At 34.8% G+C, this 24,306-nt stretch overlaps 4 protein-coding genes across 5 annotated transcripts in view; 3 read left to right on the top strand and 1 right to left on the bottom strand.

Annotated features, from left to right (window-relative positions):
- Positions 1 to 7,255, bottom strand: part of LOC140054888 (zinc finger MYM-type protein 2-like) — a 41,624-nt gene extending 34,369 nt beyond the window's left edge. The window contains exon 1 of the mRNA XM_072099999.1: positions 7,212 to 7,255. The gene's annotated coding sequence lies outside the window, so the exon portion shown is untranslated. The remainder of the gene's footprint in view (positions 1 to 7,211) is intronic.
- Positions 3,760 to 8,086, top strand: LOC140054955 (betaine--homocysteine S-methyltransferase 1-like). Its single transcript, XM_072100099.1, has 7 exons — positions 3,760 to 4,019; positions 4,559 to 4,749; positions 5,284 to 5,478; positions 5,756 to 5,867; positions 6,521 to 6,717; positions 7,428 to 7,509; positions 7,631 to 8,086. The coding sequence occupies exons 1-7, from the start codon at positions 4,001 to 4,003 to the stop codon at positions 7,897 to 7,899; spliced, it is 1,065 nt and encodes a 354-aa protein (XP_071956200.1). The 5' UTR covers positions 3,760 to 4,000; the 3' UTR covers positions 7,900 to 8,086.
- Positions 8,087 to 8,738: 652 nt separating this feature from the next.
- Positions 8,739 to 13,640, top strand: LOC140053958 (2-oxoisovalerate dehydrogenase subunit beta, mitochondrial-like). 2 transcript variants are annotated; one of them, XM_072098723.1, is made up of 11 exons: positions 8,739 to 8,904; positions 9,357 to 9,434; positions 9,721 to 9,789; positions 10,236 to 10,369; positions 10,953 to 11,108; positions 11,218 to 11,326; positions 11,590 to 11,652; positions 11,874 to 12,019; positions 12,118 to 12,204; positions 12,529 to 12,670; positions 12,895 to 13,639. In XM_072098723.1, the coding sequence occupies exons 1-10, from the start codon at positions 8,763 to 8,765 to the stop codon at positions 12,667 to 12,669; spliced, it is 1,125 nt and encodes a 374-aa protein (XP_071954824.1). In that variant the 5' UTR covers positions 8,739 to 8,762; the 3' UTR covers position 12,670; positions 12,895 to 13,639. The 2 variants fall into 2 exon arrangements, with proteins under 2 accessions (XP_071954824.1, XP_071954825.1); XM_072098724.1 differs by lacking the exon at positions 9,357 to 9,434 and having other exon boundaries at positions 12,895 to 13,640.
- A 2,446-nt stretch (positions 13,641 to 16,086) lies between these two features.
- On the top strand, positions 16,087 to 23,744 carry LOC140054550 (terminal nucleotidyltransferase 5C-like). The gene is made up of 2 exons (XM_072099582.1): positions 16,087 to 16,189; positions 19,531 to 23,744. The coding sequence occupies exon 2, from the start codon at positions 19,550 to 19,552 to the stop codon at positions 20,762 to 20,764; it is 1,215 nt and encodes a 404-aa protein (XP_071955683.1). The 5' UTR covers positions 16,087 to 16,189; positions 19,531 to 19,549; the 3' UTR covers positions 20,765 to 23,744.
- Positions 23,745 to 24,306: the final 562 nt, after the last annotated feature.

Below are 24,306 nucleotides of genomic sequence, written 5' to 3'. Positions count from 1 at the left end.
AATGGAATATCGTATAAAGAATTGAAAGCCGCTGTCTAACGCTTGATTCCCCACAACGCAAGGAGGTAAACGCAAGGGTGTCGACCAATCACACGCAACTGTTCGAATAATCCCATCGCTTCTGATTGGTCAACTCACTTACATTGCGTTACGTTCTTGTGTTGCGTCTCTAGTTGGAACCAAGCATTAGTGTGAATGTCCTAGCTTTAATCATAAAACGATGTTGTTAACATGAGAGTATGGCAAATTAGGTATTTTAAATTATATCCATTTTCTATATTATAAATTGTGAAGCATCAAACTATCTATTTAATTAGCAAATACTGTACAAAACAATCATAGGATAGTGTCTTCTCGTATGGAATATGTCGCGAAAGGTTGGGGAAAATTTTACCCTGTAATTTGTGTAGGCTTATTTAATATTAGGCCTACCATACAAAAAGGTTTTTTGACTATAATAGGGCTGCCATAAGGGAAAACTCTTCTTTGCTAATATTGACTTGTCAATAGGGTCACATCATATTGACATGACGATTTTGAGAAAACAATGTCATACAAAGAATAAGAGCTTTAATAATACATTCGATGCATAATAAGTAAACGGTGGATGTTTACTCCAGAAAGTAATAGTGTTTAGAATTGAATCTTTGGTGACGCTTTCTTCCTTTACAAAGTAAACATATTCGTGGATGTCGAAGTACTGTGCTAAACAAACGAGCCAAGATAGCGTGTTGGATTTCAAGCAATCGATTGGAAATTCAGTTTTAATTACGTTCGGCGCGCTAGCTTGTCTGTCATGTATCGTCTACAATAGAAATCATGAAGATGATCTTGTAAAGAGGATGAGATAATCATGTATCCGTAGCTTTTCTTCCGTTGATGCACCTGTTAACGTTAGTCCACAGGAAATTATGTCAAATCCGAATATAACGAGAAGTATTTTCAACAAACGTACACCTCATTACAAATCTCCGATTCTCGTTTTGATTACCACGAGTACAGACTACAACTTCTGCGAATAAGTGTACTTAAACGAAATGTATACTTTAAGCTATTAAAACATTCTACAATATAAAAATATACTTTGCGTATTGTATACTTATTGTACTGAAGCAAATAAGGGAATGATATGTACATTGTAGAGAACCCAACCACGCGTGTTTTGTATAGCTACCTGATATGGTTTACGTTTGTATACCGCCAAGTGTTTGGAGTAACTATTGCCAACGGACATACGATTCCATTTGCCGACTGACAAAGGATCATACATCAGTCGGGATCGACCAAACCAACACTAAGAACTAACAAAACGAATCCTGTACAAAATAGTGATTGAAATATTAATAAATAAAGACGCTAAAGAACATTTTGTGATGCACTGAGCTAATTACAGCGTGAAGTAAAGTACTTGTGCTAAAGTGAAGTACTTTGTTTTAGCCTGAAATATACTGATTCTTAAACAAGATATAACAATTCACTGAACGACTACTTAAGAGAAGAAAAAATAGTCGACTCACCGTTCCGTCAAACTTCACCTGTTGAGGTAAAAAAAAACTTGAAATTATGGATGAATCAACCGATAAATCGTCGGTTAGATCGCAGTCCACCGTCGATCATCCGGATTACGGACCAATATGTTACCGAAAAAGATCCAGAAAACCGTCAAGATGGTCGGTAGTTTCCAAACGTATCTCAATGATTGGAGGACGCAATATTCCCACGTTCCGTTCCAGCAAGACGTCAACAATCGTTCCACCAAAACCTCGAGTTGAGAATACTTTCAAAATGGATCCTGACACCGGATTCAAACCAAGCAAAGTTGAAGAAGAAGTGTCGATTATTCTGGAAAGAGTTTTGAAATACGAAGAATATGATACAAATTGTGGTAGGTTAGCGACTAGGCTGACAGAACTTGTCAAATCAAAGATCAAAGAGCTGTATTTTAGTCGGCATAAACTTGTGGTACACGTCGTGATCGGCTCGCAACAGGGCCAAAGTTTAGAAATAGCTAGTCGCTGTCTTTGGAACCACAACACAGATAATTTTTGTTCGGCATGGTATCAGAATGGTACGTTATTTGCGATTGCTACTGTTTATGCTGTTTATTACGAGTAAGAAGTAGAACCATGGATGTAACACCGGTAGTATACATTGTAAATTAAAACGATTTTCAATTGGTGCATGCTGTACGGTAGTTAACTTGTGTTTATACTGATGGTTACATTTCTCTTTACCGATATATAACCTTTAGTTAACGGAGGATTAACCTTTGCCTAACTTTGGTTAACTTTTGCTTTACCGATGATTAACTTTTAGTTAACGAAAGAATTAACCTTTTCCTTGATGGCAAATGTTAGTTAACGGATGATTAAATTGCCTTAACTGGTGGCAACTGTTAGTTAACGGAGCATTAACCTTTTCCTTTCCGATGGCCAACTTCTTAACGGAGGATTAACTGATGGTTAACCTATGCTTGACAAACCTATGCTTGACAAACCTTTAGTTTACAGAGCGTTAACTCTTACTATTATGGTTAACACATTTAATTACTGTTTGGATTATGTAATTTCTCTCTCTTTGTTGCTGCATGCACACACCTGGTCGAACACTGCAAGTTCAAGTTAAAATTTATGTAAATGAATTTAAATTTTAAGGTTACAAAATAACGATTTAATAGTTACAGATCCGTCAAAAGTAGGCATGCAGGTATGGGGCGCCATACGCAGCAAAAAAGTGTCATGCGTATGGCGCCGCATACATGCATACACACACCTGGTCGAACACAAGTTCAAGTTAAATGATTGTCAATACAAGATGTAAATTAACTGTTTTCCAAGGTTACACAAACACGATTAAATAGTTCCAAACAAATAAATACTATACTATTTAAGATATATTTAAAAATATACTGTGTGTGTGAATAATAATTTATTAGTATGTATTTATTGCTATTAATATAGTTTACCGATACTACCATGTTTTGAATGTATATGTCACTGAACACTCGTCCAATAAAATAGCGCGAAGACCTCACATACACTTTTGAATTTATAAGTATCGTTTGTTTAGTGTGTTTTAATAGTTTTATATTAATAGTCCTATAATAGACTATGCAGTGCGATATTAATCAAGAGTAACGGAACAAGGATTCAACATTTTCGAAAATGCTAACGGTACCGTACTACTACAGTACCATGTCACCATGATGCTTTCGTAATTAGTCATTAATGATGAAGTCTGATATACAATTGTGGCGTTGTAGCTTGGTTGTTATGATGCTTGGCTACTAATCCAAGGGACCTGGGTTCGAGTCCTGTCAGTGTCAGGATTTTTTTCAAATGACAAATTACAACTCCCAAAGACTTGTAATAAGACTTTGTTTATATTTAGAGCATTTTGTGTATATGTTTGTATTGTGAAGAAGGAAGGATAGTGAATGAATTCGCTTATGGTTATTCTTGGCAATTTGCCTAAATCTAAAAAAAATAATAACAAGCTCCGGACTTTTGCTAGTGTGAAAGGGGTGAAGGTCCTTTCCTTAATTTGTGGAAAATAAGCATGCTGGTAAACGAACGCTGTAACCTTCAATTTTGATTTTATTCCAAAACAAACAACTACATATAACGTTTTTTTTTTTGTTCTCAATCAATGTGTGCTGTAGGATGTTGAACAGTTGCCAACACTGATCTAGACACAACCGGTTGTATATCGATTGCTACAAAGCAATCCCGTAAAAATATGCCATGAAATATTATTTTGTTACCCTGGATGGAAATCACAGTAGCGTATGTTATATATACTTCACTGCATGTGTAACTCTGAGATTGTTTCTGATTGGAGTAAAACATATGGCTAACGAACTGACCATTTCTGGTTGAAACTAGTCAACTGTTTGCGTACTTGAATAAAATCGGGTTTGTTTACTACAAATTCAGTTCAATGTTTTGGTACATCACCAATCAACGTAATATATAATTAGCTAACTACAACTGCGAAGAAAATGCCTAAAAACGTAAAAGGTAAGTAGCTGGTAGGGTCACATCATGTTGTAGGTACTATTATTATGCCTTATAGGATCTTGTAAACAAACTCTAGATTCGAATGTTACTTTTTTATAACGGAATAGGTATATTTTATAATAAATTATTTGGAAGGCATAATATAAATTTTGAACTGCCCAGATTTAGTTTATAGGCCTACTGGAAATAGTTAATTAGTTTTCAATTGGTTATATAGATATTTAATTTAAAATTCCGATTGCCATATTCTGCATGCGCACAGATCCATCAAATAGTAAACATAAATGTATGGGGCGCCATACGAAGCAAAAAAAATGTCATGCGTATGGCGCCTCATATACACATACGTCACTTACTTAATTCTCTGTAAATGCAAGTTAATGCAAAAAAAAACATCTCAAATTGTAGATTAAGTAACACAGTTTTTCAGAGAAGGCTTATTCTACCACAACAACCATAATCGAGAGGAGAGGCTTGTACTTACCGCTCGGTCACTCTCCACTCAATATCATAAACGTTTTCTAACATCCTCACAATAGGTCTTTTGGATCGTTTGAATAATGGGGAGGCAGTACTCATAGCCGAGGGGTATTTGTTTGCATTTGAACGACGTGGTTACCTTCAGGCAGGTGGATTTGTCCCAGAAGTGGTCATCGAACATCCACACCTGGTGAAGGATATGCATAGAGAGTTTGTGCATGCAGGCAGTGACGTCGTTCTGGCATTTACGGTACGGCTAAACCTTAAGCTCTGTCTACACTATCAAACTTTATGTGACAAAAAATGGGATGTGCCCATGGACACGATGATGTCATATCACTACCATATTTGGGCACACCACTTTTTTTGTCAAACTAGTTTGATAGTAGACAAATATTTACATACAGAGGTAGTAGAAAACTTCTTTTCAGTGTTACCCCTCTTAATCTTGCTTACCACTTAAACGCGATGACGAAAGCGCATCGACCGCAATTATTTTGACCAATCACAACGCGATATATCATCCTAACTTTAGTTTGTGATTGGTGTTGCACCTACGTATTTAATAGCACGTACTTTATAATTTATTTTGTTCGTAATTTCATTCCTATTTTGAAGGACAACTTTTGTAATATAAAGCTCTGTCTACACTATCAAACTAGTTTGACAAAAAAAGTGTGACATGCCCAAATGTGGTAGTGATATACATCATATATATGGGCACATCACATTTTTTTTGTCACATAAAGTTTGATAGAGCTTAAAATTCGTTATCTCAAAATAGTATTATGCTCATCGAAAGAAGATGCAAGTCATCGACAGGGAAGCTGATCTTGAAAAGATTAACCGAGAAGCGTTACGAATCGCAAAGGAAGTTGCGGATGAATCTGGAACTCTTTTGGCGGGTAATATCTGTAACACAGGTGTTTATGTGCCCGGTGACGAAGAGTCGTACGAAAAAACAAAAGCTATTTTTAAGGTAAGAATCACAATGTGGAACACAATAGAAGCCCCCTATTCGGGTCAACAAACTGGTCCCCGGCGGTCGGCCTAATCTGAATTTCCTTAACGCAACGTAAGTGATTTGACCAATCACAAGCGATGGATTATTCGAACAGTAGCTTTTTCATTGGTCGATCAACTCGCTTGCGTTGCGTCTCTTGTGAGAACCACGCTTTACCGACATCATTTGGTAACGAACATACATTACTACTGTGTGTCTATTGATTCTAATGAAAAGACTTGTATAATTTTAGGAACAGATTGAATGGGCACTTGACTACGATGTTGACTTTATCCTTGCCGAAACGTTTCCTACACTCGGAGAAGCTATGCTTGCGGTAAAAACAGTTCAGGAATACGGAAAAGGTATATGAAAATTACAGTATAATGGAGCCTCTCCTTTGGGACATCCCCATTCATAAGATTACACCCATTTTAAGGGGACACTTTCCAAGTGAAACGAACGAGGGGAGGAGGGGGTAATACATTTTTACACCGACTAACCCCATTCATTCATTGGAACCCTCTTACTAAGAGGATACTTTGTTGGGTCCAAAGGTGTCCTTAATACAGGTTCTACTGTAGTAATAATCTAAAAATATGCAGCTTTGTATACGCTTGTTATTAGATGGTAGGATTTTGTAGAAGATCGTTATAGCTTCTGTTTTCCACTATCGAATATATTCGCGGAAACAAATATGAATCGTCAGTTCTGATTGGTAGCATTTTTGTTTGCGTCACAGAAAAGGAGATGAAACGTTAAGTAATGCGCATGCGTATTGATACTTTGTCTACTTTCTGTGACGCGAAAAAACATGCAACCAATCAGAACTCACGCATCGTATTTGGTTCTCGCGAATATATAGGCTAATTGAAATGAGGCTTATCAGTTGGAAAGGGGTGGTGGGGGGGGGGGGTGCGCCAGATAATGCTTTTCGAAGAACTGCTACTCCACTTTGAAAGACTTATACAAAAATACTTAAAATCCATCAATATTGCATCATTGTTGTGTACAACAGGCGTTCCTTGCGTTGTTGCTTTCATTACTGCCGGAAACAATCACGTGAAAGGAGAAGTTGCTACTCTTGACGGATTCACTATTCCTGATGCTTGTAAACAACTAGAGGATGCAGGTGCCGATGTAGTCGGTATGAATTGCTGTAGAGGACCAGATACCCTGCTACCCATTATGGAAAAGGTTCGCGCTGTCTGCAAGGTAAGTGTCTAGACTATGCAATGTTTTGTTTTTTTCAAGGCGCGCGTATGACGTGATGGAACACTGCCTTTTTAACAACCTAAGAATAGGCTCACTGAGCTGAGATCTAAAGTTTAACAATAATCTTGAATAAATTGGACCTTCCTCCCCTTCCACCCACTCTCGCTCTTCCTCCCCTTCCATCCACTCTCGCTCTTCCTCCCCTGAATCAATATTTGGAAGCCCCGACAAAACAAGAAGAAAGAAACAATAAGTAGGCCTACAAGCGACTGAGGGAAAAAGGGGCTAACAGATCCAGCCAGGCTAGGCCTGACATGATATAGGCCTATCCTAGGCTAGGCCTATGTATATGTCACAGTTGGGCCTACAATGCATGCACTATTTTGGCTTAGCAGTGCACGAGGTTGCTACTTTAACGAGATCTACCATGCCTAATATGTTGTACATGATCTACCATGCCTAAATATAAGATGCATTTTCAAAGGTCTACTCACCCTTTACAATTGTGTGAAATGTTAGTCTTTGGCTGATGATCCTGTTCCTCCAAAAGCGTACAGTTCAAAGATGGCGGCTAAGCATTAATCCAGTTATCTGATTGGTCAGAAGTCTATGTAGGCAGGTCTACGGCTGTGCATGCGCATACGTGATGGACTATCCTTGATATGCCTGGGTAAATAATTATAATAGAAATACTGTTTTGAATATTTCAGGGTCATCTCGCAGCCATACCTGTACCCTACAGAACTACGTCAGACGAACCAACATTTTTCAATATGGTAGATCCAAAAACTGGTAGGTAAAAGCTGATGTCGAGGCGAAGAGAAAAAAAGCTTTGATTTATACGTATTTATTTCTATTACTTTTTTGTGACGCGAAATGATAATGATAAAAATGCAATTTACTTATTTTTTAGGGAAGAAGTGTTTTCCAACAAACATGGACATCAGATTCTGCAATCGAGACGATATGGTTGATTTTGGAAAACGGTGTCAGGAAATCGGAATCAACTTTGTAGGCATTTGCTGCGGAAACTCGGCCCATCTGACGCGCTCACTTGCCGAGTCTTATGGGCGGAAGCCACCAGCTTCACGTTATTCGCCTAAAATGGAAAATCATTTTATTTATGGAACCAAACCGTGTTTGGCAAAATATTATAACGAACAGAACCAAAAATTGTTTTGAAATGATGTCGTTTTTCTTAGACTGGATATTATTTTTTTGTAAATATTGTACGTTGGCATTTAATAGTATGTAGGCAATGATTGCACAAAGAAATAATTCACAATATAATGTTGAATTTTATGTAAGTATTAAAACAAAGATTACAAAAAAAAAACATTTCTATTCGTCAGTTTGTGATTTTTAATTTTATTCACGTTCGAAAATAAACGGTAACGGACTTATCTGTGCATACCAGGTACGGACGCAGGGGTGCCCGGACAACACCTCTAGGGGTGTCATTTAAGAAAAATTCCCTCGCCACAGTCCCCACCGTGGGTGGGGGAGGGGGATGTTTTTTGTTTTTTTTTTCATTTCATTTATTTCGTCTCACATAATTGTAACAAAAAAAAACCAAAACAAACAATAGAGAGAGACAGGATTCCCAAAAGCGAACTAAATCAAACTATCAAGTGGGTCTCCAGCAAAACAAAATCATCCAACAATAAAATACAAAATTACAACATTAAAAACAACGTGAAGATTAAAAAGCACAAAATATCAATACAAAAGTTACCCAAGACATATATTATGTGGTGGTGGTATGGGTGTTGCGTGGTGGTGTTACGGTAATTTATTCCGATTTATTGAATCCTGGACGCATTGACCTGAACATCATTTTTTTACAGAATTGAAATTTCAGTTTACAATAAAGCTTTGTATTCCTGTATTTTTGTTTACAAACTTTTCTGTAAGTTTTATAATACTGTTTTGTGATATTTTTCTATTGCAAGACGCTTACCATGCCAGCAGGGAAAAGGGGGGAGGAAATTAGGGAGAAACACGAAATAGAGCCTATAGAGGGCTCAGTATACACAACAAAAAACATGGCGACTACAAGTACGTTACGATTCTGTGCCAAATCTTTGTATTTAAAATGCAAGAACTCCATAACAGGGCAGTTTCTACATAACGTACGATGTGCATCAACGTTTACTTATGTTCCTGAGGTTGCTCCACAGTCAAGAGGTAACGTTTTTATATATTTATCTGTCTAGGCTCTGCTAAAACAAGGTTGTCTACTGTACTGACTGGACTGCTGCTGCCTGGTGGCTAGTCTCTACTCCTGCATGCATGCTGGTGGAATGCCACAGACTGTGCCTTGGTTGGTAGCCTAGCCTAGGCTAAAATAACTTTCAGCATTTTATTTAAAAAAAGTAATCTATAACATAATTGCAAATACTGTTAAATCTGTGTGGTGTGATCCTCATATTTTTATTTTTAAAATGGACATTAAAACATCTGTCTGGACAATCTCTTCACTGGACTTATAAAAGTTTCTGGGACAAATTGGTGAACTCAATTGAATTGTAAATTATCAATCAATTATAAATGTATATCATTACATTACAATATCTAACTCTAAGCTAACGGTAACGCATTTGATGATTTGTAATGATGTAAATTGTATCAATTTTTAGGTGAAACTTCCAAGATGAATTTATTCCAGGCTCTGAATAATGCTATGGATATTGCTCTTACTTCAGACCAGACAGCTGGTAAGTAGGCATATCCTAGGCCACAAATTGGAATGAATAAGGCCTAAATTATATGAATAGATGCATGATTTGTATTCCTATCAGGTTAAGGCAGAAATGATTAATGAATTGCCCTCATTCGGCATGACATGACATGATTTTGGTTTTTTAACTTATATTCTCATTTTATTGATATTACATTTGCTGTTAAGAACAAACATGTATGTGTTTCTAAAGTATAATTTTTTATAACATTGTTAATGTTTTTGACATTTTTTGTGATTTGATAACATCTTTTTTTTTTCAGTTGTTTTTGGGGAAGACGTGGCTTTTGGTGGAGTATTTAGATGTACTATTGATTTAAAAGACAAACATGGTAAACTGCTATCCACGTTTTATTTCATTACCATAAATCCTCGTGTATCATCTCACTTCAAGTCTAATCCTACCCCTACATTTTATCTGATTTCACAGGCGTATCCCCGGGTATAGTCACAGTATTAACTTTTGATCTGGATGTAGGCCTCCCTCTAGCCAGTTCAAATGAGTTTTTACAAGAAATACTTATCAAACTTTTTTTTCCTGAACCAGGTTTTCCCCAAGTATAGTCCCAACCATTCATCCCCCCCCCCCCCCCCCAAGTCGACCCAATTTCGTGTTCTAGGTGGATAGGATTATACCAGAGGATATACGGTAATTCATTTGAGAAAAACATTATAGATTCTGATGGTTGTTTTTGACATTTCCAAGTGTTGTCTGCTGCCCTCTTGTAAATATTAGAAATGTGCAGTAATTTATTAGATTGTTGCGAATGTTTTTTAGGGAAGGACCGTGTATTTAATACACCATTATGTGAACAAGGAATCGTTGGTTTCGGTATAGGCATGGCATCAGTTGGCGCTACCGCTATTGCTGAGATACAGTTTGCCGACTATATCTATCCGGCATTTGATCAGGTAAGGGATCACGTCAAAATGATTCTACTGCAGTACTTAACATTTTACTGCAGTAACATACTATTGAGTTTGTTTCAAAGTTGACTATTATCGTTACCAAAAAAATGCTTGCGTAATAACTCTCTTCTCATTGTCCAATGATCTGTCATTAACTTTTTTGATCGATGTTCCCTAACTTTAAGTGTACTATACCTTTAAGTGAATCAGGAGGCATATGAGTATTGACTGCCTCCTCTCTTGGATATGTTAATGTGTTTGTCATATGATTGTTTGAAATTATTTATAGTTGTACTGTCTATATAATAATAATAATTGTCTTTTGTAAAGCGCTTAACCAAAATAAATTTTCTCTAAAGCGCTACGACCACAAGGCTCGAAACAAGGTGGAAATTACGTCATTTTATATGCTATAACATGTTGTGGTAGTGCGTTACATTTTTCTATGATTCTTGTGTCAAAACAAGTGTCTCTTGTTTTGGTGTCCATTTTTTATGTTTCTCTTTTTTAACTCAACTTGTGTGTTTTACCGTGATCTGTAACAGTCCTTCAGCTAAATAACTATAAAAAATATTGTTATTTCTAGATCATAAATGAAGCAGCTAAATTTAGGTATCGTTCAGGGAATCTATTTAACTGTGGTCGCCTAACAATCAGAACACCATGGGGCGCTGTAGGCCATGGAGCCCACTATCATTCACAGTCCCCTGAAGCGTTCTTTTCCCATGTTCCAGGTGTCAAAGTAAGTGCAATTTTTAGGCTAAAAATAACTATATTAGGTTAGCATGTGTAAGACTATCAACAGTAAATTTTATTCTGAAATAATCTTATATGTAATTCATTGATTTCAGGTAGTCATTCCTAGAGGGCCTATTCAAGCTAAAGGTCTGCTTCTATCCTGTATCCGTGACAACAATCCTTGTATATTCTTTGAGCCAAAGATTTTGTACAGAATGGCTGGTAAAGTAAAACATGTGATTTGTAAATATCAACCAGAGATAGTGAATTCCAATGTAAAGCTCTGTCTACACTATCAAACTTTATGTGACAAAAAATGTGATGTGCCTATATATGGACATGATGATGTCATATCACTACCATACTTAAGCATATCACTACCATATTTGGACAAACCCCACTTTTGTCAAACTAGTTTGATAGTGTAGACAGAGCTTAAGCTTTTTTCTTACAATAAAGTTTTTTATTTTGTGTTTTTTTTTCAGTTGAACAAGTACCAGTTGGTGATTATGAAATTCCTTTATCAGAAGCAGAAGTTTTAGTAGAAGGTAAGGCTTATGTGTAGTCACATAGTGTTATGCTTTGTCTACACAATCAAACTTTATGTGATGTGCCCATATATGGACATGATGATAGCACAAAACTACCATATTTGGGCACATCACACTTTTTTTGTCACATAAAATGTGATAGTGTAGACAGAGCATTACAATCAAACCAGGGTGATAAAACGTATGCATTATGAATACTGTTTTTTTTTTTTTTTTAGGAAGTGATGTTACATTAGTTGCATGGGGTACACAAGTACACGTAATGCGAAATGTTTGTGAGCTTGCGCAAGAGAAGCTGGGCGTTTCCTGCGAGCTTATTGACCTTCAAACAATACTACCATGGGATGTTGACACTGTTGCCAAGGTAACCATTGATTGCCAAGTATAACCTGTTTGTTTGTTGTTTTTGCTTAATATCATCCACATGTCCTGATTTGTTTACTCCACACTGTATCATTTCAGTCTGTGTTAAAAACTGGTCGTCTGTTAATTGCACATGAAGCACCAATTACAGGTGGATTTGCTGGTGAGATTGCTACTACAATCCAGGTGGGTAGTATGATAATTATAAATTACAAACAATCTAATGAATATTCAAATTTCTCTTCTCAGTCTACACTGTCAAACTAGTTTGACAAAAAAAGTGTGATGTGCCCAAATATGGTAGTGATATACCCAAATATGGTAGTGATATGATATCATCATGTCCATATATGGGCACATAACATTGCCACATAACGTTTGATAGTGTAGACAGAGGTTTAGGAAGAGATTAATCTCACTTTGGCAATATGCCAAAAACAGAGCTTGTATTTCTTTTACATTTACATTAAATTTACATATTTTGAAAAATGATTTCTATTTAAATTTCAGAATGAATGCTTTTTACATTTGGAAGCTCCCATTCAGCGTGTTTGCGGCTGGGACACGCCTTTCCCACATATATTTGAACCTTTTTACCTACCTGATAAATGGAGGTGTCTAGATACTATTAAGAAAATGATCAACTATTAAGGTATGTTGGATTTTTAATCATGATGTATATGCACTGTAGTGGTTGACATGCTTGCCTACCAATTCTTGGGTTCAAATCTGGTTTGGTCACAATACCAGCATTTTTGTAGTGACCTAAAAACAAGACTTGAAATCATCACTGTATATCTCAATTTATAATAACTCAAATACAGCAAAATATAAAGATTAATTTTAATAAGATGCTTAATTTATCCTTTGTTTCAGATACTGGAAGTCTGATATATTGTATATTACTGTATCATAATTCAGCCAAGAACATGGATTTTGAACATGCTTGTTTACCTTCAATATTGTAATCATGTGTATAAAAACCATGATGCATTAGTTTTATTAGGTTTTTTTTTCTCTAAATCTTGGTTCATGAATATTTGACATATTCAAAATAAATGGTATTAGTGAAAAGTGACCATCGCCCTAGTTCAATACGGAAAATGCTATAGTGTGTCAGTTTATATTATTTAACAGATAGCATTTAAAATATTTATACAACAATAGTATATTTGTCACTTTTTCCAGATTATTTAATGTTTATTTATAAGTGCGGGTATGTTCTTTTAGATTTATTTTTATATAATGAGTTGGGGTACACATTTTGCAATGTGCTGTAATAGTAAAGAACCCCAACCTGTACTGTAAGTAAACCTGCCTAGTTGTAAACCAACTGCATACATAGTCTTGCCGAATATTTTTCTGAGGACCATTTGTAAATTATGCCCTGAGTCGATCGGCCTTTGATTTGTGCTGGTCTTTTCGTGGAGGTTCATACCTCCATGGACTTTTATTGTTCGGTAGTGAGACAATTGGACCAGGGACAACCCACAGTTAATTTGTTCAACTGTGTAATGATATGCATTTTATAAACATATAAATAATAAATCCTCGATAATAATAAAATGTTTATTTGATTTGATTTGCAGAGATAATGATGCAATAAAGCAAAAACTATGAAAATCTGACTTGTCGTTTTTTTTTTTTCTATTAATTTACTTAATATTCGCTCTGACCAGAAAAAATATCTCGCGTCATACAACGTATTGAACGCGTTCAACGCCACAAAGCATGACGTTATCACAGAGGGCGGTATTGAGTTTCGGAATAAACCACCTAATCAGTATTTTGACAGTTTTTCACATTAATACAATTAAAAATCACAATAACATTAAATATAATTTAGCATCTTGATAATTTTATGTCATGAAATCCTTCCGGGTGATATCGGGGGTAGATTAGTATGAACCTTAAACATGCTGAATATTATTATTTTTATTGACATTCATTCACATAGGCCTAATAATTTTTTTTTATTTCCAAAAACACAAACAATAGGCCACCAGCTGTGGCAACAATGCAAAAAAAGGTTCTCAAAATGCAAATATAATCTTGATAATTAATTATTTTGATATATTTAGTAGCATTTATATTTATAGCTAGTTTGTCAATAGGGACAATCGTAAAACTACTGTTGTGTAATGGAAAAGTACATAAATAAAAAAATTAAAACAACATCCGTATTTGGTTCCTATCATTAAAGATACCACTAAAACCACATTAACACATTAGTTCCCATCCCATTAAAATGTATGTTTTACCCTTATGTTGTAAATGTACAACATAGTAATGTAAAACACATATTTGTAGTAATTATGTACAATCTGTTACCGAAACAAGAAGGCCATTGATAAATTACGTAGGCAGCAGCCAGCGATCGATAATTTACTTCCGGTTAATTGTGTGACGTCACACATTAATATTATCGATCGTAATTGCGTGGGTTATCTGACTGTGCTATTATTATCTGACCGCTTTATGCAGGAACAATACAGAAATAGATTGAAGCAATGAATAACAATAATCGGACATATTGTCTATCTATTTGTACTATTAGGGCTTAACGGTTGCTTCTATGATATTTTTTCAGATACTGATAGTCTGATATATTGGAGTATAATGTAACAAATAATTAAGCTGCTCTATCCTTCTATACTATTAAGCTGGTGTCGTAGGTGTTGATCCCATTCCCATCCCACCCAAAGTCAAAATGTCCTAGCAATTGGGAGATTTTTCCCTTCCGGCTGTGAATGAATCGGACATATTTTTATGAGAAACCAGTCACGTCTTGTTACTACATTGGAGCAACAAATTCGTTGTTCCATCCTTCTACCCGAAGAAGTCTAGGCCTAAATTTTGTCCCCACCTGTGAAAAATATATTTTTTTCTATTTTTCAATAGACCTACACATGGCTTGCTATATAAGCTTAGAAATAGGGAGTGGGGGAGGGGCTGGCATTAAGTAGTAAACACTGTAAAGGTAAAAATACACATACGAGCGGAAAACCGTATATAGCTTGTCCCACATAGAATCTGTATCTATCGCGTTGTGTTTAAATGGTCATAAGGAATAACATACATTCTATATTTGTATTACTGTTACCGCTCGTCTGTGTAAATTGGCCTTAAGTCGAAAAACACCTGAGTAGGCATACAATCATTTTTAATTAATAAACTTATTCCGCCAGAAAATCGTGGGTCAAACTTCAATTATAAACTGTTCCGGCGGAAATTCGTAGGAGGAATACAAACCTGCAAAGTACATCCGTAACGTATCTATAGAGTGCAGGTTGCGAACATTTTTAGAATTGATTAATTTTTAATTGATGTTAATTATAATAACAAAAAATGTTGAGTGAAAATAATTAATCTTTCTTGTCGTCACTGACGTAAGCGCAACGTAATTCAAGGACGTACGAGCAACGTAAATAATTTGACCAATCACAAGCGACAGATCCGTGATCTGTGATAAAAAAAAAACCGTTGTGCGTACGTTGCTTATTGCGTCATAGTAGTTTGAACCAATTATCATACTGTATTTTTTTACAGGTAAATGTTTTAAGGGTTTCTCTCAGTTTCGAAATATTACTTTGAGCGGTCCGTAGATATCTTTTAAAAAGTGCATCTGTCCTCCCATCTTCCCAATCTAGTCTTTAAAAAGGATTAACCTGTAAGAGTATTGTTATGAGTAAGTTTAATAATACAACGTTGAATCGACGAGTATACATTTCTCATTATTGCGCAATACATTTGACTAAATTTCACAATCAAACAATTCTCATAAACAGCAACATATCTTCTATTCTGTATCCTTCCGGTGATAAAAGAAATCTCTACTTATACACTGAAGAATATAGCCAATATGAAAATGATCGGCGGTAGCAGTATGCAAAGTGCTAAGTGCTATCTCATCAACCAATGCTGCAGTTAGACTTGTAAATTACACTTGTGATGTCATAATTTTGCGTTCATGACGTCATCTCATTGAGAAATGATTCGTGTTGTGTACGCCTACGTGAGTTTGTAGATGAAAATGAAATTTTCATTACATAAACAACAATATACGGAGTAGCAAGCAAGAAGATAGAAACATCTGGAACCATATGAGATATACATCTTTAACACTAAAGTAATAATATTCAAGCAACAAGGACATTTTATTCAGACACGGGTAAGTTCGTATGAGCCGTTATCTATATCTTGTTTGTCTCTTAGTTTAGATAATATATAATATCTAATTAATAGAACATCGTATGTGATAAATGGATAATGTAATATAGTCATATTAGTGTACTGAACTGAACTTTACACATATTGAAAGTACGGTAGCATTCGACACAAGAAAAGAGTAAAATTGGAGGCTGGAGGCCGAATACGCATACAGCATGGTCACCTCAACCATACTTCTTTATAGTTATTTTAAGTTATACGATTCACCTTTTTAGATGTATCTAGATCTAATCTATATATAAACAGTGAATTCGACTACGGAACAACATTTAAATTTTGTTTTGTTTTTATCCTTTCATTATTATTATTATTATCCATGAATCCGATTTTTTATGACCACATCCCCCTTCTCCCGCCACAAACTCTATCGTCTGTATCCGCTTTCTAATATAATGCTGATTGTTTATTCAAATGCAAACTTACTTAATAATCAGAAAAAATGCAAACTTACTTAATAATCAGAAACTTTGTTCAAATACACTGTATGAAAACAAACAATTGCAACAGCTATAGCCAGTGGCGCAGTAGCCTAATTAAATTCAATTTGCTCCTGAAGTAAGAAAAAGTAATATAATAGCTCTACAATAAGCAATATTTGTGTGTAACGAAACCAGTTGGATAAAACAGACACATAACGTCCAGGCCTATAAAAGCTAAGGTATAATTCGATTTCCAATGCATATTGTATTGTAGGCCTATACCATATTATAAAGCACTTATCACCATCAATATTTTAGTGCCCTTTCAGGTTTTAATTTTTCCGAATTGCCAAATTCAATTTCGCAGCTTCACAGATAAAATAATGGATATACTCTGTATAACTTATTTGCGGTGTTAGGTATATGTTCTTATTTCTTTCAACATATCAATTCTAACAATTAGTTTCACAGTGTTATATAATCCATCGTCAGTTTGCAACAACAATATTGCAATGTTTAAACAAAAACAACTCTTTCACATTGAAAACCCATGTCCTGTATCGAATTCAATGATTGTTTAAATCTTTCTATTCAAATTACCTCATCCTTAGGTCTCGTTTACACGAATGACGCAAACATCCGTAATGAGATTAACAGAGTTAATTTCAACTCTTTTCCCGTTTATTTACATTGTATTGCAATTGTAATAGCACCCTGACGTTTTTAATTGATTGTATTATATGTGTTAATGGCTTATTCATGAAAAGCTCCTCTAAAAGTGTTTCAATTATTCTATAATTGGGTGTAAATCTAGTCGGTGACACTAATAGAAAACAGAGTGTGAACGCGCGAATCGTGCGAATTTGTAATTTTAAAACCTGTAAAGAAAGATATTATGTTCACACGCAATGCAGTTAAGCTAGCGATGTGAGTTAAAAGGTGCTTCTCATTGGACGAACCGCACGTAATTTGACCAATGACGGCGCGATGAACCATCGGTTGCACCTACGTCATTGCGTCGCATCCAATTTGGAAACAAGCTACAGTACTCGGACTTGTCGTTAACTCCGATGTACTCCGATATAACTCCAATAGTTTTAGTATATTCGGTGTAGGTAAGTTCATTCTTCCCTGGTGTAACGTTATAACACACACGCTTTGATATGCTAAACCGATTTAATAAAGCACATTGTATCTAAGTACAATAGAGAACAGAGCGTGTAACATGTAATATAAATTGCATAGCCACAGCAGCAATTTCCAAGATTTAAAAATAGATATTCAATGTAACAAACGATACGCGAGAACAGGTGGCATTACTGTACCCAACCAGTTACTGTACAAAAGCATATAACTTATAGGTTCATTTAATTTCTTCAAGCGAAACGATTAATCTTCGCGTTGATGACGTCAGCAATTCGTGTCATCGTTGATGAGCACATAATAAATGATATGCGAGTGCATTGAAAATAAAATCTGTTTCTATTTAAAACCATATAGTATTTGAATGCGCTTTATTGAAATTGGTCGGATACGATCGTAAATCAACTGATAAAGTCTTTGGACTTATTATTAATAAAGAACTGAATGTTAACGTTGAAGATTGACAGCCAGTCGATGGCAATAACCATTAAAATACAGATTTGAAAGAGACGAAAGCTTTATGGTACAAAGATAACAAATTCAAAAACGTCAATCGATCGTTTTCTAAAGCTTGGTTCCTACTAGAACGGAACGCAAGGACGTAAACGCAACGCAAGCTTGACCAATGACAAGCAACATTTCGAATAATCCATCGCTTGTGATTGGCCAATTCACTTACGTTGCGTCACGTCCTTGTCTGTTTCGGATGCTTATTAAATTATTCAGTATATATTAAATTTTTTTAAATATTTGTCCATTTCCGTGCCAATCTTTATTAAAAAGTTTTGCTAGTCTTTATACCAGACCTTGAAAAAAAAACTTCATGCCCGAAATTCTTGACCTGTCTACCGCCCTCTTTTTAAATTCAGTAGACCTTGGTTTTTGCTTATGTCAGCGAAATTTATGAGTTTAGAATGGAATGCTCAATTTCACAATAAATATAGATAACAATACACAACTCCACAGAAGATGTAAGTTTACGTTTACGTAGGACGTTGAAAAAAAGCAATTTTGAAATCAACCAAAACGATTAATTTCTTTTTCCAAATAAATGAATTATGTAGTAACTACCTCATCATTAAAACTCATAGTGTCTCAGAAACTTGAATCTCGTGCATCCACAACCGCTGGTTATAAATTGCTTAAATCATCAAGAATGAATGAAGTACAAAAGCAATCGCAATACCCTGCCTTAAAACTACACTTGAACATTTAATATAATGAATTAGTATTTCATAATTTGGAATTCCCAGATTGCGAGATTGTAAGGCAATCCCAGACCTGTTGAGTATGCACTTATAAACCGTGACAGCTAATCAGCCAATAAGGAGACATTTCAATCGAGTTCACCGCCCTTGAATTTTCAGATCCACTGCTAAAATAGGACATAAATATGATGAAATCTAGCAAAGATATCACAAACGATAGCCTAATAGTATCTAACATAAACATCTAAACAAATTAATTATAGGTATTATGTAATTTTACTTGTAATGAAACGAATTTGTGATGTCCATACGGCGACTAAAGGCGGATTGATATATATATTCAAGTATGCTGTAAACTGGTCATTAGATATCAGAAACAGCTGAGAGAGACAGTTTCGTAAATATATTCACTCGGCATATGTTGAGTTTGTGTGGTACTGCTGGTAAAGTAAAGAAATTTCTGGAAACGTTTTCTTTACTTTTAATATATTTTCATTTGTCTTCCTTTACAGTCGTTACTGAGCAAACGTTATGGCGAGTAAAGCACCGAATCGTCTGAAGCAGGTTTTAACGTACGACCAAGTAGAACGACTAGACCATGTACTTATTGAGCCGATCCAGATACACGGTAGGGGAAACTTTCCAACATTGGAAATTCAATTATTGGACCTTGTAGATATTGTTCAAGAAAGACTAGAAAGGGAAGGGGTTGCTGTTGATAGTATCCGATTAAATGGAGGAGCTGCTAGCTTCGTGTTGAGTTCGGATCCAAACAGGACTCCATTCAATGACTTGGATTTGATATTTCGTGTGGACCTGTCGGCCCCTCGTAATTTGAGTATCATTCGAGAAGTTGTGCTGGAGTCACTTCTTAATTTCCTACCAGAGGGTGTAAGTAAAGAGCGTATGTCGCACTGTGTCTTGCAAGAAGCTTATGTAAACAAGATGTTTAAGGTTACAGACAAAGATAGGTGGAGCCTTATCTCACTCTCAAACAACTTGGGGAAGAACGTAGAGTTGAAATTTGTGGACGAGATGCGACGGCAGTTTGAATTCAGTGTGGACTCCTTTCAAATTATTCTCGATGAGCTACTTAATTTCTATAAAGTCACCGACACTGATATCTACATGTACGAACACTTCTATCCAACCGTTTATGGTGAGAGCCTTTATGGCGACTTTACTGAAGCGCTTGCACACTTAAACCACAGACTTATCGCTACTCGTTGTCCGGAAGAAATACGAGGAGGCGGTCTCTTGAAGTATTGTAAACTGTTAGCATTAAATTACGAACCAGAAAGCTCGAAGGAGATCAAGTTTTTGGAGAGGTATATGTGTTCTCGGTTTTTCATCGACTTCAAAGACTTAAATCAGCAACGACAAAAACTGGAAACCTACCTTCAAATGCACTTTCAAGGGGACAATGTCATGAAACATCGGTACCTGCTGATTTTGCGACGTGTTGTAGATTCAAGTACGGTTTGTCTCATGGGACACGAACGACGACAGATCTTGCAATTAATCACGGAAAAAGCAGCAACCATTGAGCGTCAGATTAACTATGAACAACAACAGTCAATTGTTACGTTTCACTCATACATTCCAACTTACACTTACGAAAAAGGATGTGTTTATTCAGCCAAGCCGTACATTCCACCGCCGCGTCAATACATACCACAGAAGCCTCATGGGAAAGCCCACGGGAAAGTACATGGGAACAAACAAGTAAACGCTGGGAGCAGATGAACTGTCTTGTGCAGGAAGCAAGACTCAACAACCAAAGCCTGGATTTAAGTATATAAAAAACATGATCGTTAAACATTTTGTGAGTTTATACTTAAAATTTCAAGAATCGGAAATATTAAAGTTAAAATCATGTGTGTGATGCAAATGGAGCTATTTTATATAATTTTTGATGATTTAAGATTTATTTTGGGATAATGCTATTTGGTAGAGAACTGTCAATATGACCCCTAACCTAAGGTCAAACCTGAATGTCAAACACAACAGCTGGTCTGAGAGCCAACAGTGCCAAATAAACACCCATTTTGACCCCATTGTTTAACAGCATTGTTTAAAGTAAATAAAGTTACAATATTAGTTATTAATTACAAAAAATAGTGTACAATTTTGTGCATAGGTGTCGCACTCATTTCTAAATTATTTTAATTAGAGCCCATCTTTTCAAAAAATTAATAACATTAAAACGAGAAAAAAATCCTAATGATTTTTGTTAATTAGGAGTTTTAATTAGTTAGGTGCATTTAATTTTAATTGTTTTTAGGCTTTTGGGATTTGTGAATTGTTTGTGTTTATAAAAGAATACATATTCCTCAATTCACTTCCACGTTGATTATGCATACAATTTTATATAAAAAAACCGTTGAGTAAAGTTGAAAAAAGAATGATGGAGTATTTTAGTGTAAAATATTTGACATGATAAACAACAAAACAGATCAAAACACAGAATAATGGTTGACCAACATTACAATCATTGGAAAAGAAAGTTAAAAGTTAAAAAGTTACGCACAAGTTTATTGTACATACAAAAGAATATCGGTAATCTGGTCATATAATGAAGTAATTCTATTATTATTAGTATTAGAATTACTTCAGTAACTGCAGTAAAATACTTTCAACTATTATTATTTACAGTTCTTTAACCACGGTGTGCTTTCAAATTTTTGCTCCAAAGGGATCGACAAAAAATGTTTAAAAGAGTGTGAAAGAGGACTTTATGTAGTATGCTAGAGGGTGGTTATTTTGTATAGAAAAAACAGATTTATGTAAAGTTATGTAAAGTTTATTTTTGTTTTGTCTTGAAATTAATCTCCAGAAAATTATATATTATGTTAAATTTTGTCAAAATATATTGTTGCAGAAAAATGTTTCTCGGATAGCAAAATTACATTGTAATGGGTAAACATATAGGAAACACTGATTTTAAAGGGATACCTTTTAAAGTGATGTAAGGTAATTTGACAATAGATATAATACAGAGTGCATTAATTATTATCTTATCTTTGGTACAGTACTTGTTTTGATGCAATGTCCATATTCAGATATTGACGATCATTTCTATTGTTATATTTGAATATTTACAATAGATAAGACGACTTGTTCGATGATGACACTGTAGAAAATGTACAAAATATGAATTTAAAGTTACAATTTGGTGCGTTCTAAATTTATCATTCATTAAGAACAAATTCTGAGATGTCAACAACAAAAAAACAGAAAAAGCTCCCTACTCAAAAGAAGACAAGATTTCTTCAATGTTAGAAACGGTGTTTTCCTTTTAAGGAGAAGTTTCCCATCATGCAATTTGCTAGACGAGAAACAGCAATATTATTAAGCCTAAAGATTTTAATGTAAAATAAAAACTACAACAAACGTAACTTGTTTATCTGCACCACTGCACATGTTTACCGATTTTCATTTACTATATTATTTTAATTGGAAAAATATTAGAAAAACTTTGATTTTTGTGTAAAAAGTGTAGAAAAACAAAATTAGATAACTTTTGTTTCCTTTCATTAAACACAAATTATTCTTATATAATTGTTACAGAATCTTGAAAAGAGTGATCTGGAATTTTTTAATTTTTTTTTTCCAGTTGTGAAATTTGTATATGTAAATTTATTTATTTTTTAAAATTAACCAAGAATATTTTAGCTTGTTTAAAGTTGTTTAAATTCTGTTTCAATGAATATTATTTGTGATAAAATGATAAAGGTGTCATTACCAATATGCAATACCATAATGAAAACCATATAGGTAAAGCAATTATCTAAAGCAGTTTATATTGGCCATTTTCAAATTGCAAAAGTATGAGGTGTGAGGGGTTTTGTTTTACTAATTATGAATAAATTATATTAATTGATGCTACAGCTATTAATCTGTTATTATTAATGCAGGATTATGATTTGCAATTTCAAAAATTAATTATATATTTTCGAAGGTTGGTTGTTTATGACTGTTTGACCTCGTTGTAGTGGTCCTAAACATTATTGGTCTTTAATGATTGGTGCTCACTAGAGACGCAACGTAAGTGAGTTGACCAATCACAAGCGATAGATTATTGGAACTGTCGATTGTCATTGGTCAACTTGTTTACGTTGCGTTTACGTCCTTGCGTTACATCCTAGTGGGAACCAAGCTTAAATAAAATACAGTGTACCTTTAAAATATCATTGGTGCTTGTCCCAAACCAAAGTGGTCCTTAATTGGGGATTCAGATTTTGTATATGCATTAATAAATTAATACAGATTCTATGTTTAGATGCCATGTTTAACCATAGCTTTGTAACTAAAGAAAGAGCAGCAAATATGGTCCTAAAATGGTTCCTTAATAGAGGTAGCATCTAATTATAATAATTTTATTGCTATTTTATTATTTGATATAAGTATAATTTTATGATCATTCATGTATGATGAATCTCACAAATTCAACCCATTTTTTAATTTATTGAATATCTGTGCAAATATATTGATTAGTTAGGATTCACATTATCTAAATATAGTAACAAAAATTGTTTTTGTTGTCCATGTGTAGTGGTGCAGAAGGGAACACAGGATTTCCTGTGAATAGTGAAAACATATACAATATGGAGTTCGCTATCCATCTGAGAATCGGAAATTGTAAAATCCAATGATAACATCGTTTGGTTGATAATTTAAAATGTACTGGCAACATTATTAAATTATATTTACAAAAAAAGTTGAATATTTGTCTTGTGTTTTTTTCATTCTGTGTTAAGCTCTGTCTACACTATCAAACTAGTTTGACAATAAGGTGTGATGAGCCCAACTATGGTAGTGGTATGCCCAAATATGGTAGTGATATGACATCATCATGTCCATATATGATCACATCACATTTTTTTGTCGCATAAAGTTTGATAGTGTATATGCTAATGTGTATTATTATTTCGTGTACCCAGGAACAACTGAAAACCTACAGTAAAATAGAAGTTTAACTATTGACCACTGGGAAATTTGTGGTGTCTATTTTGGAGGGAGTTCAGTTGACCATAGTATTTCAAACGTAGGTGGCTTAATGTTTATTCAGAAGCATATGTACACAACAACCCAATTGTAATCTGGTGTTTGCTCGAACCATCTCTCTCGACCTGCTGGAACACTTGAAATAAAATGGGCTTAGGCACAATGTCAACATCATTATTCTAACTGCAGTTAAATACATTTTGTTTACTCTTCAACCTGTTTTTGGACAATCATTCTGCAACCTTTTTTAGTATGTTTATTACAATGACTACCTCAGAAAC

The sequence above is a fragment of the Antedon mediterranea genome, chromosome 7, assembly GCF_964355755.1.
Source record: "Antedon mediterranea chromosome 7, ecAntMedi1.1, whole genome shotgun sequence".
NCBI lineage: Eukaryota > Metazoa > Echinodermata > Crinoidea > Comatulida > Antedonidae > Antedon > Antedon mediterranea.
The sequence above is the reverse complement of the archived record's forward strand: the minus strand, read 5'-3'. Positions and strand labels throughout refer to the sequence as shown.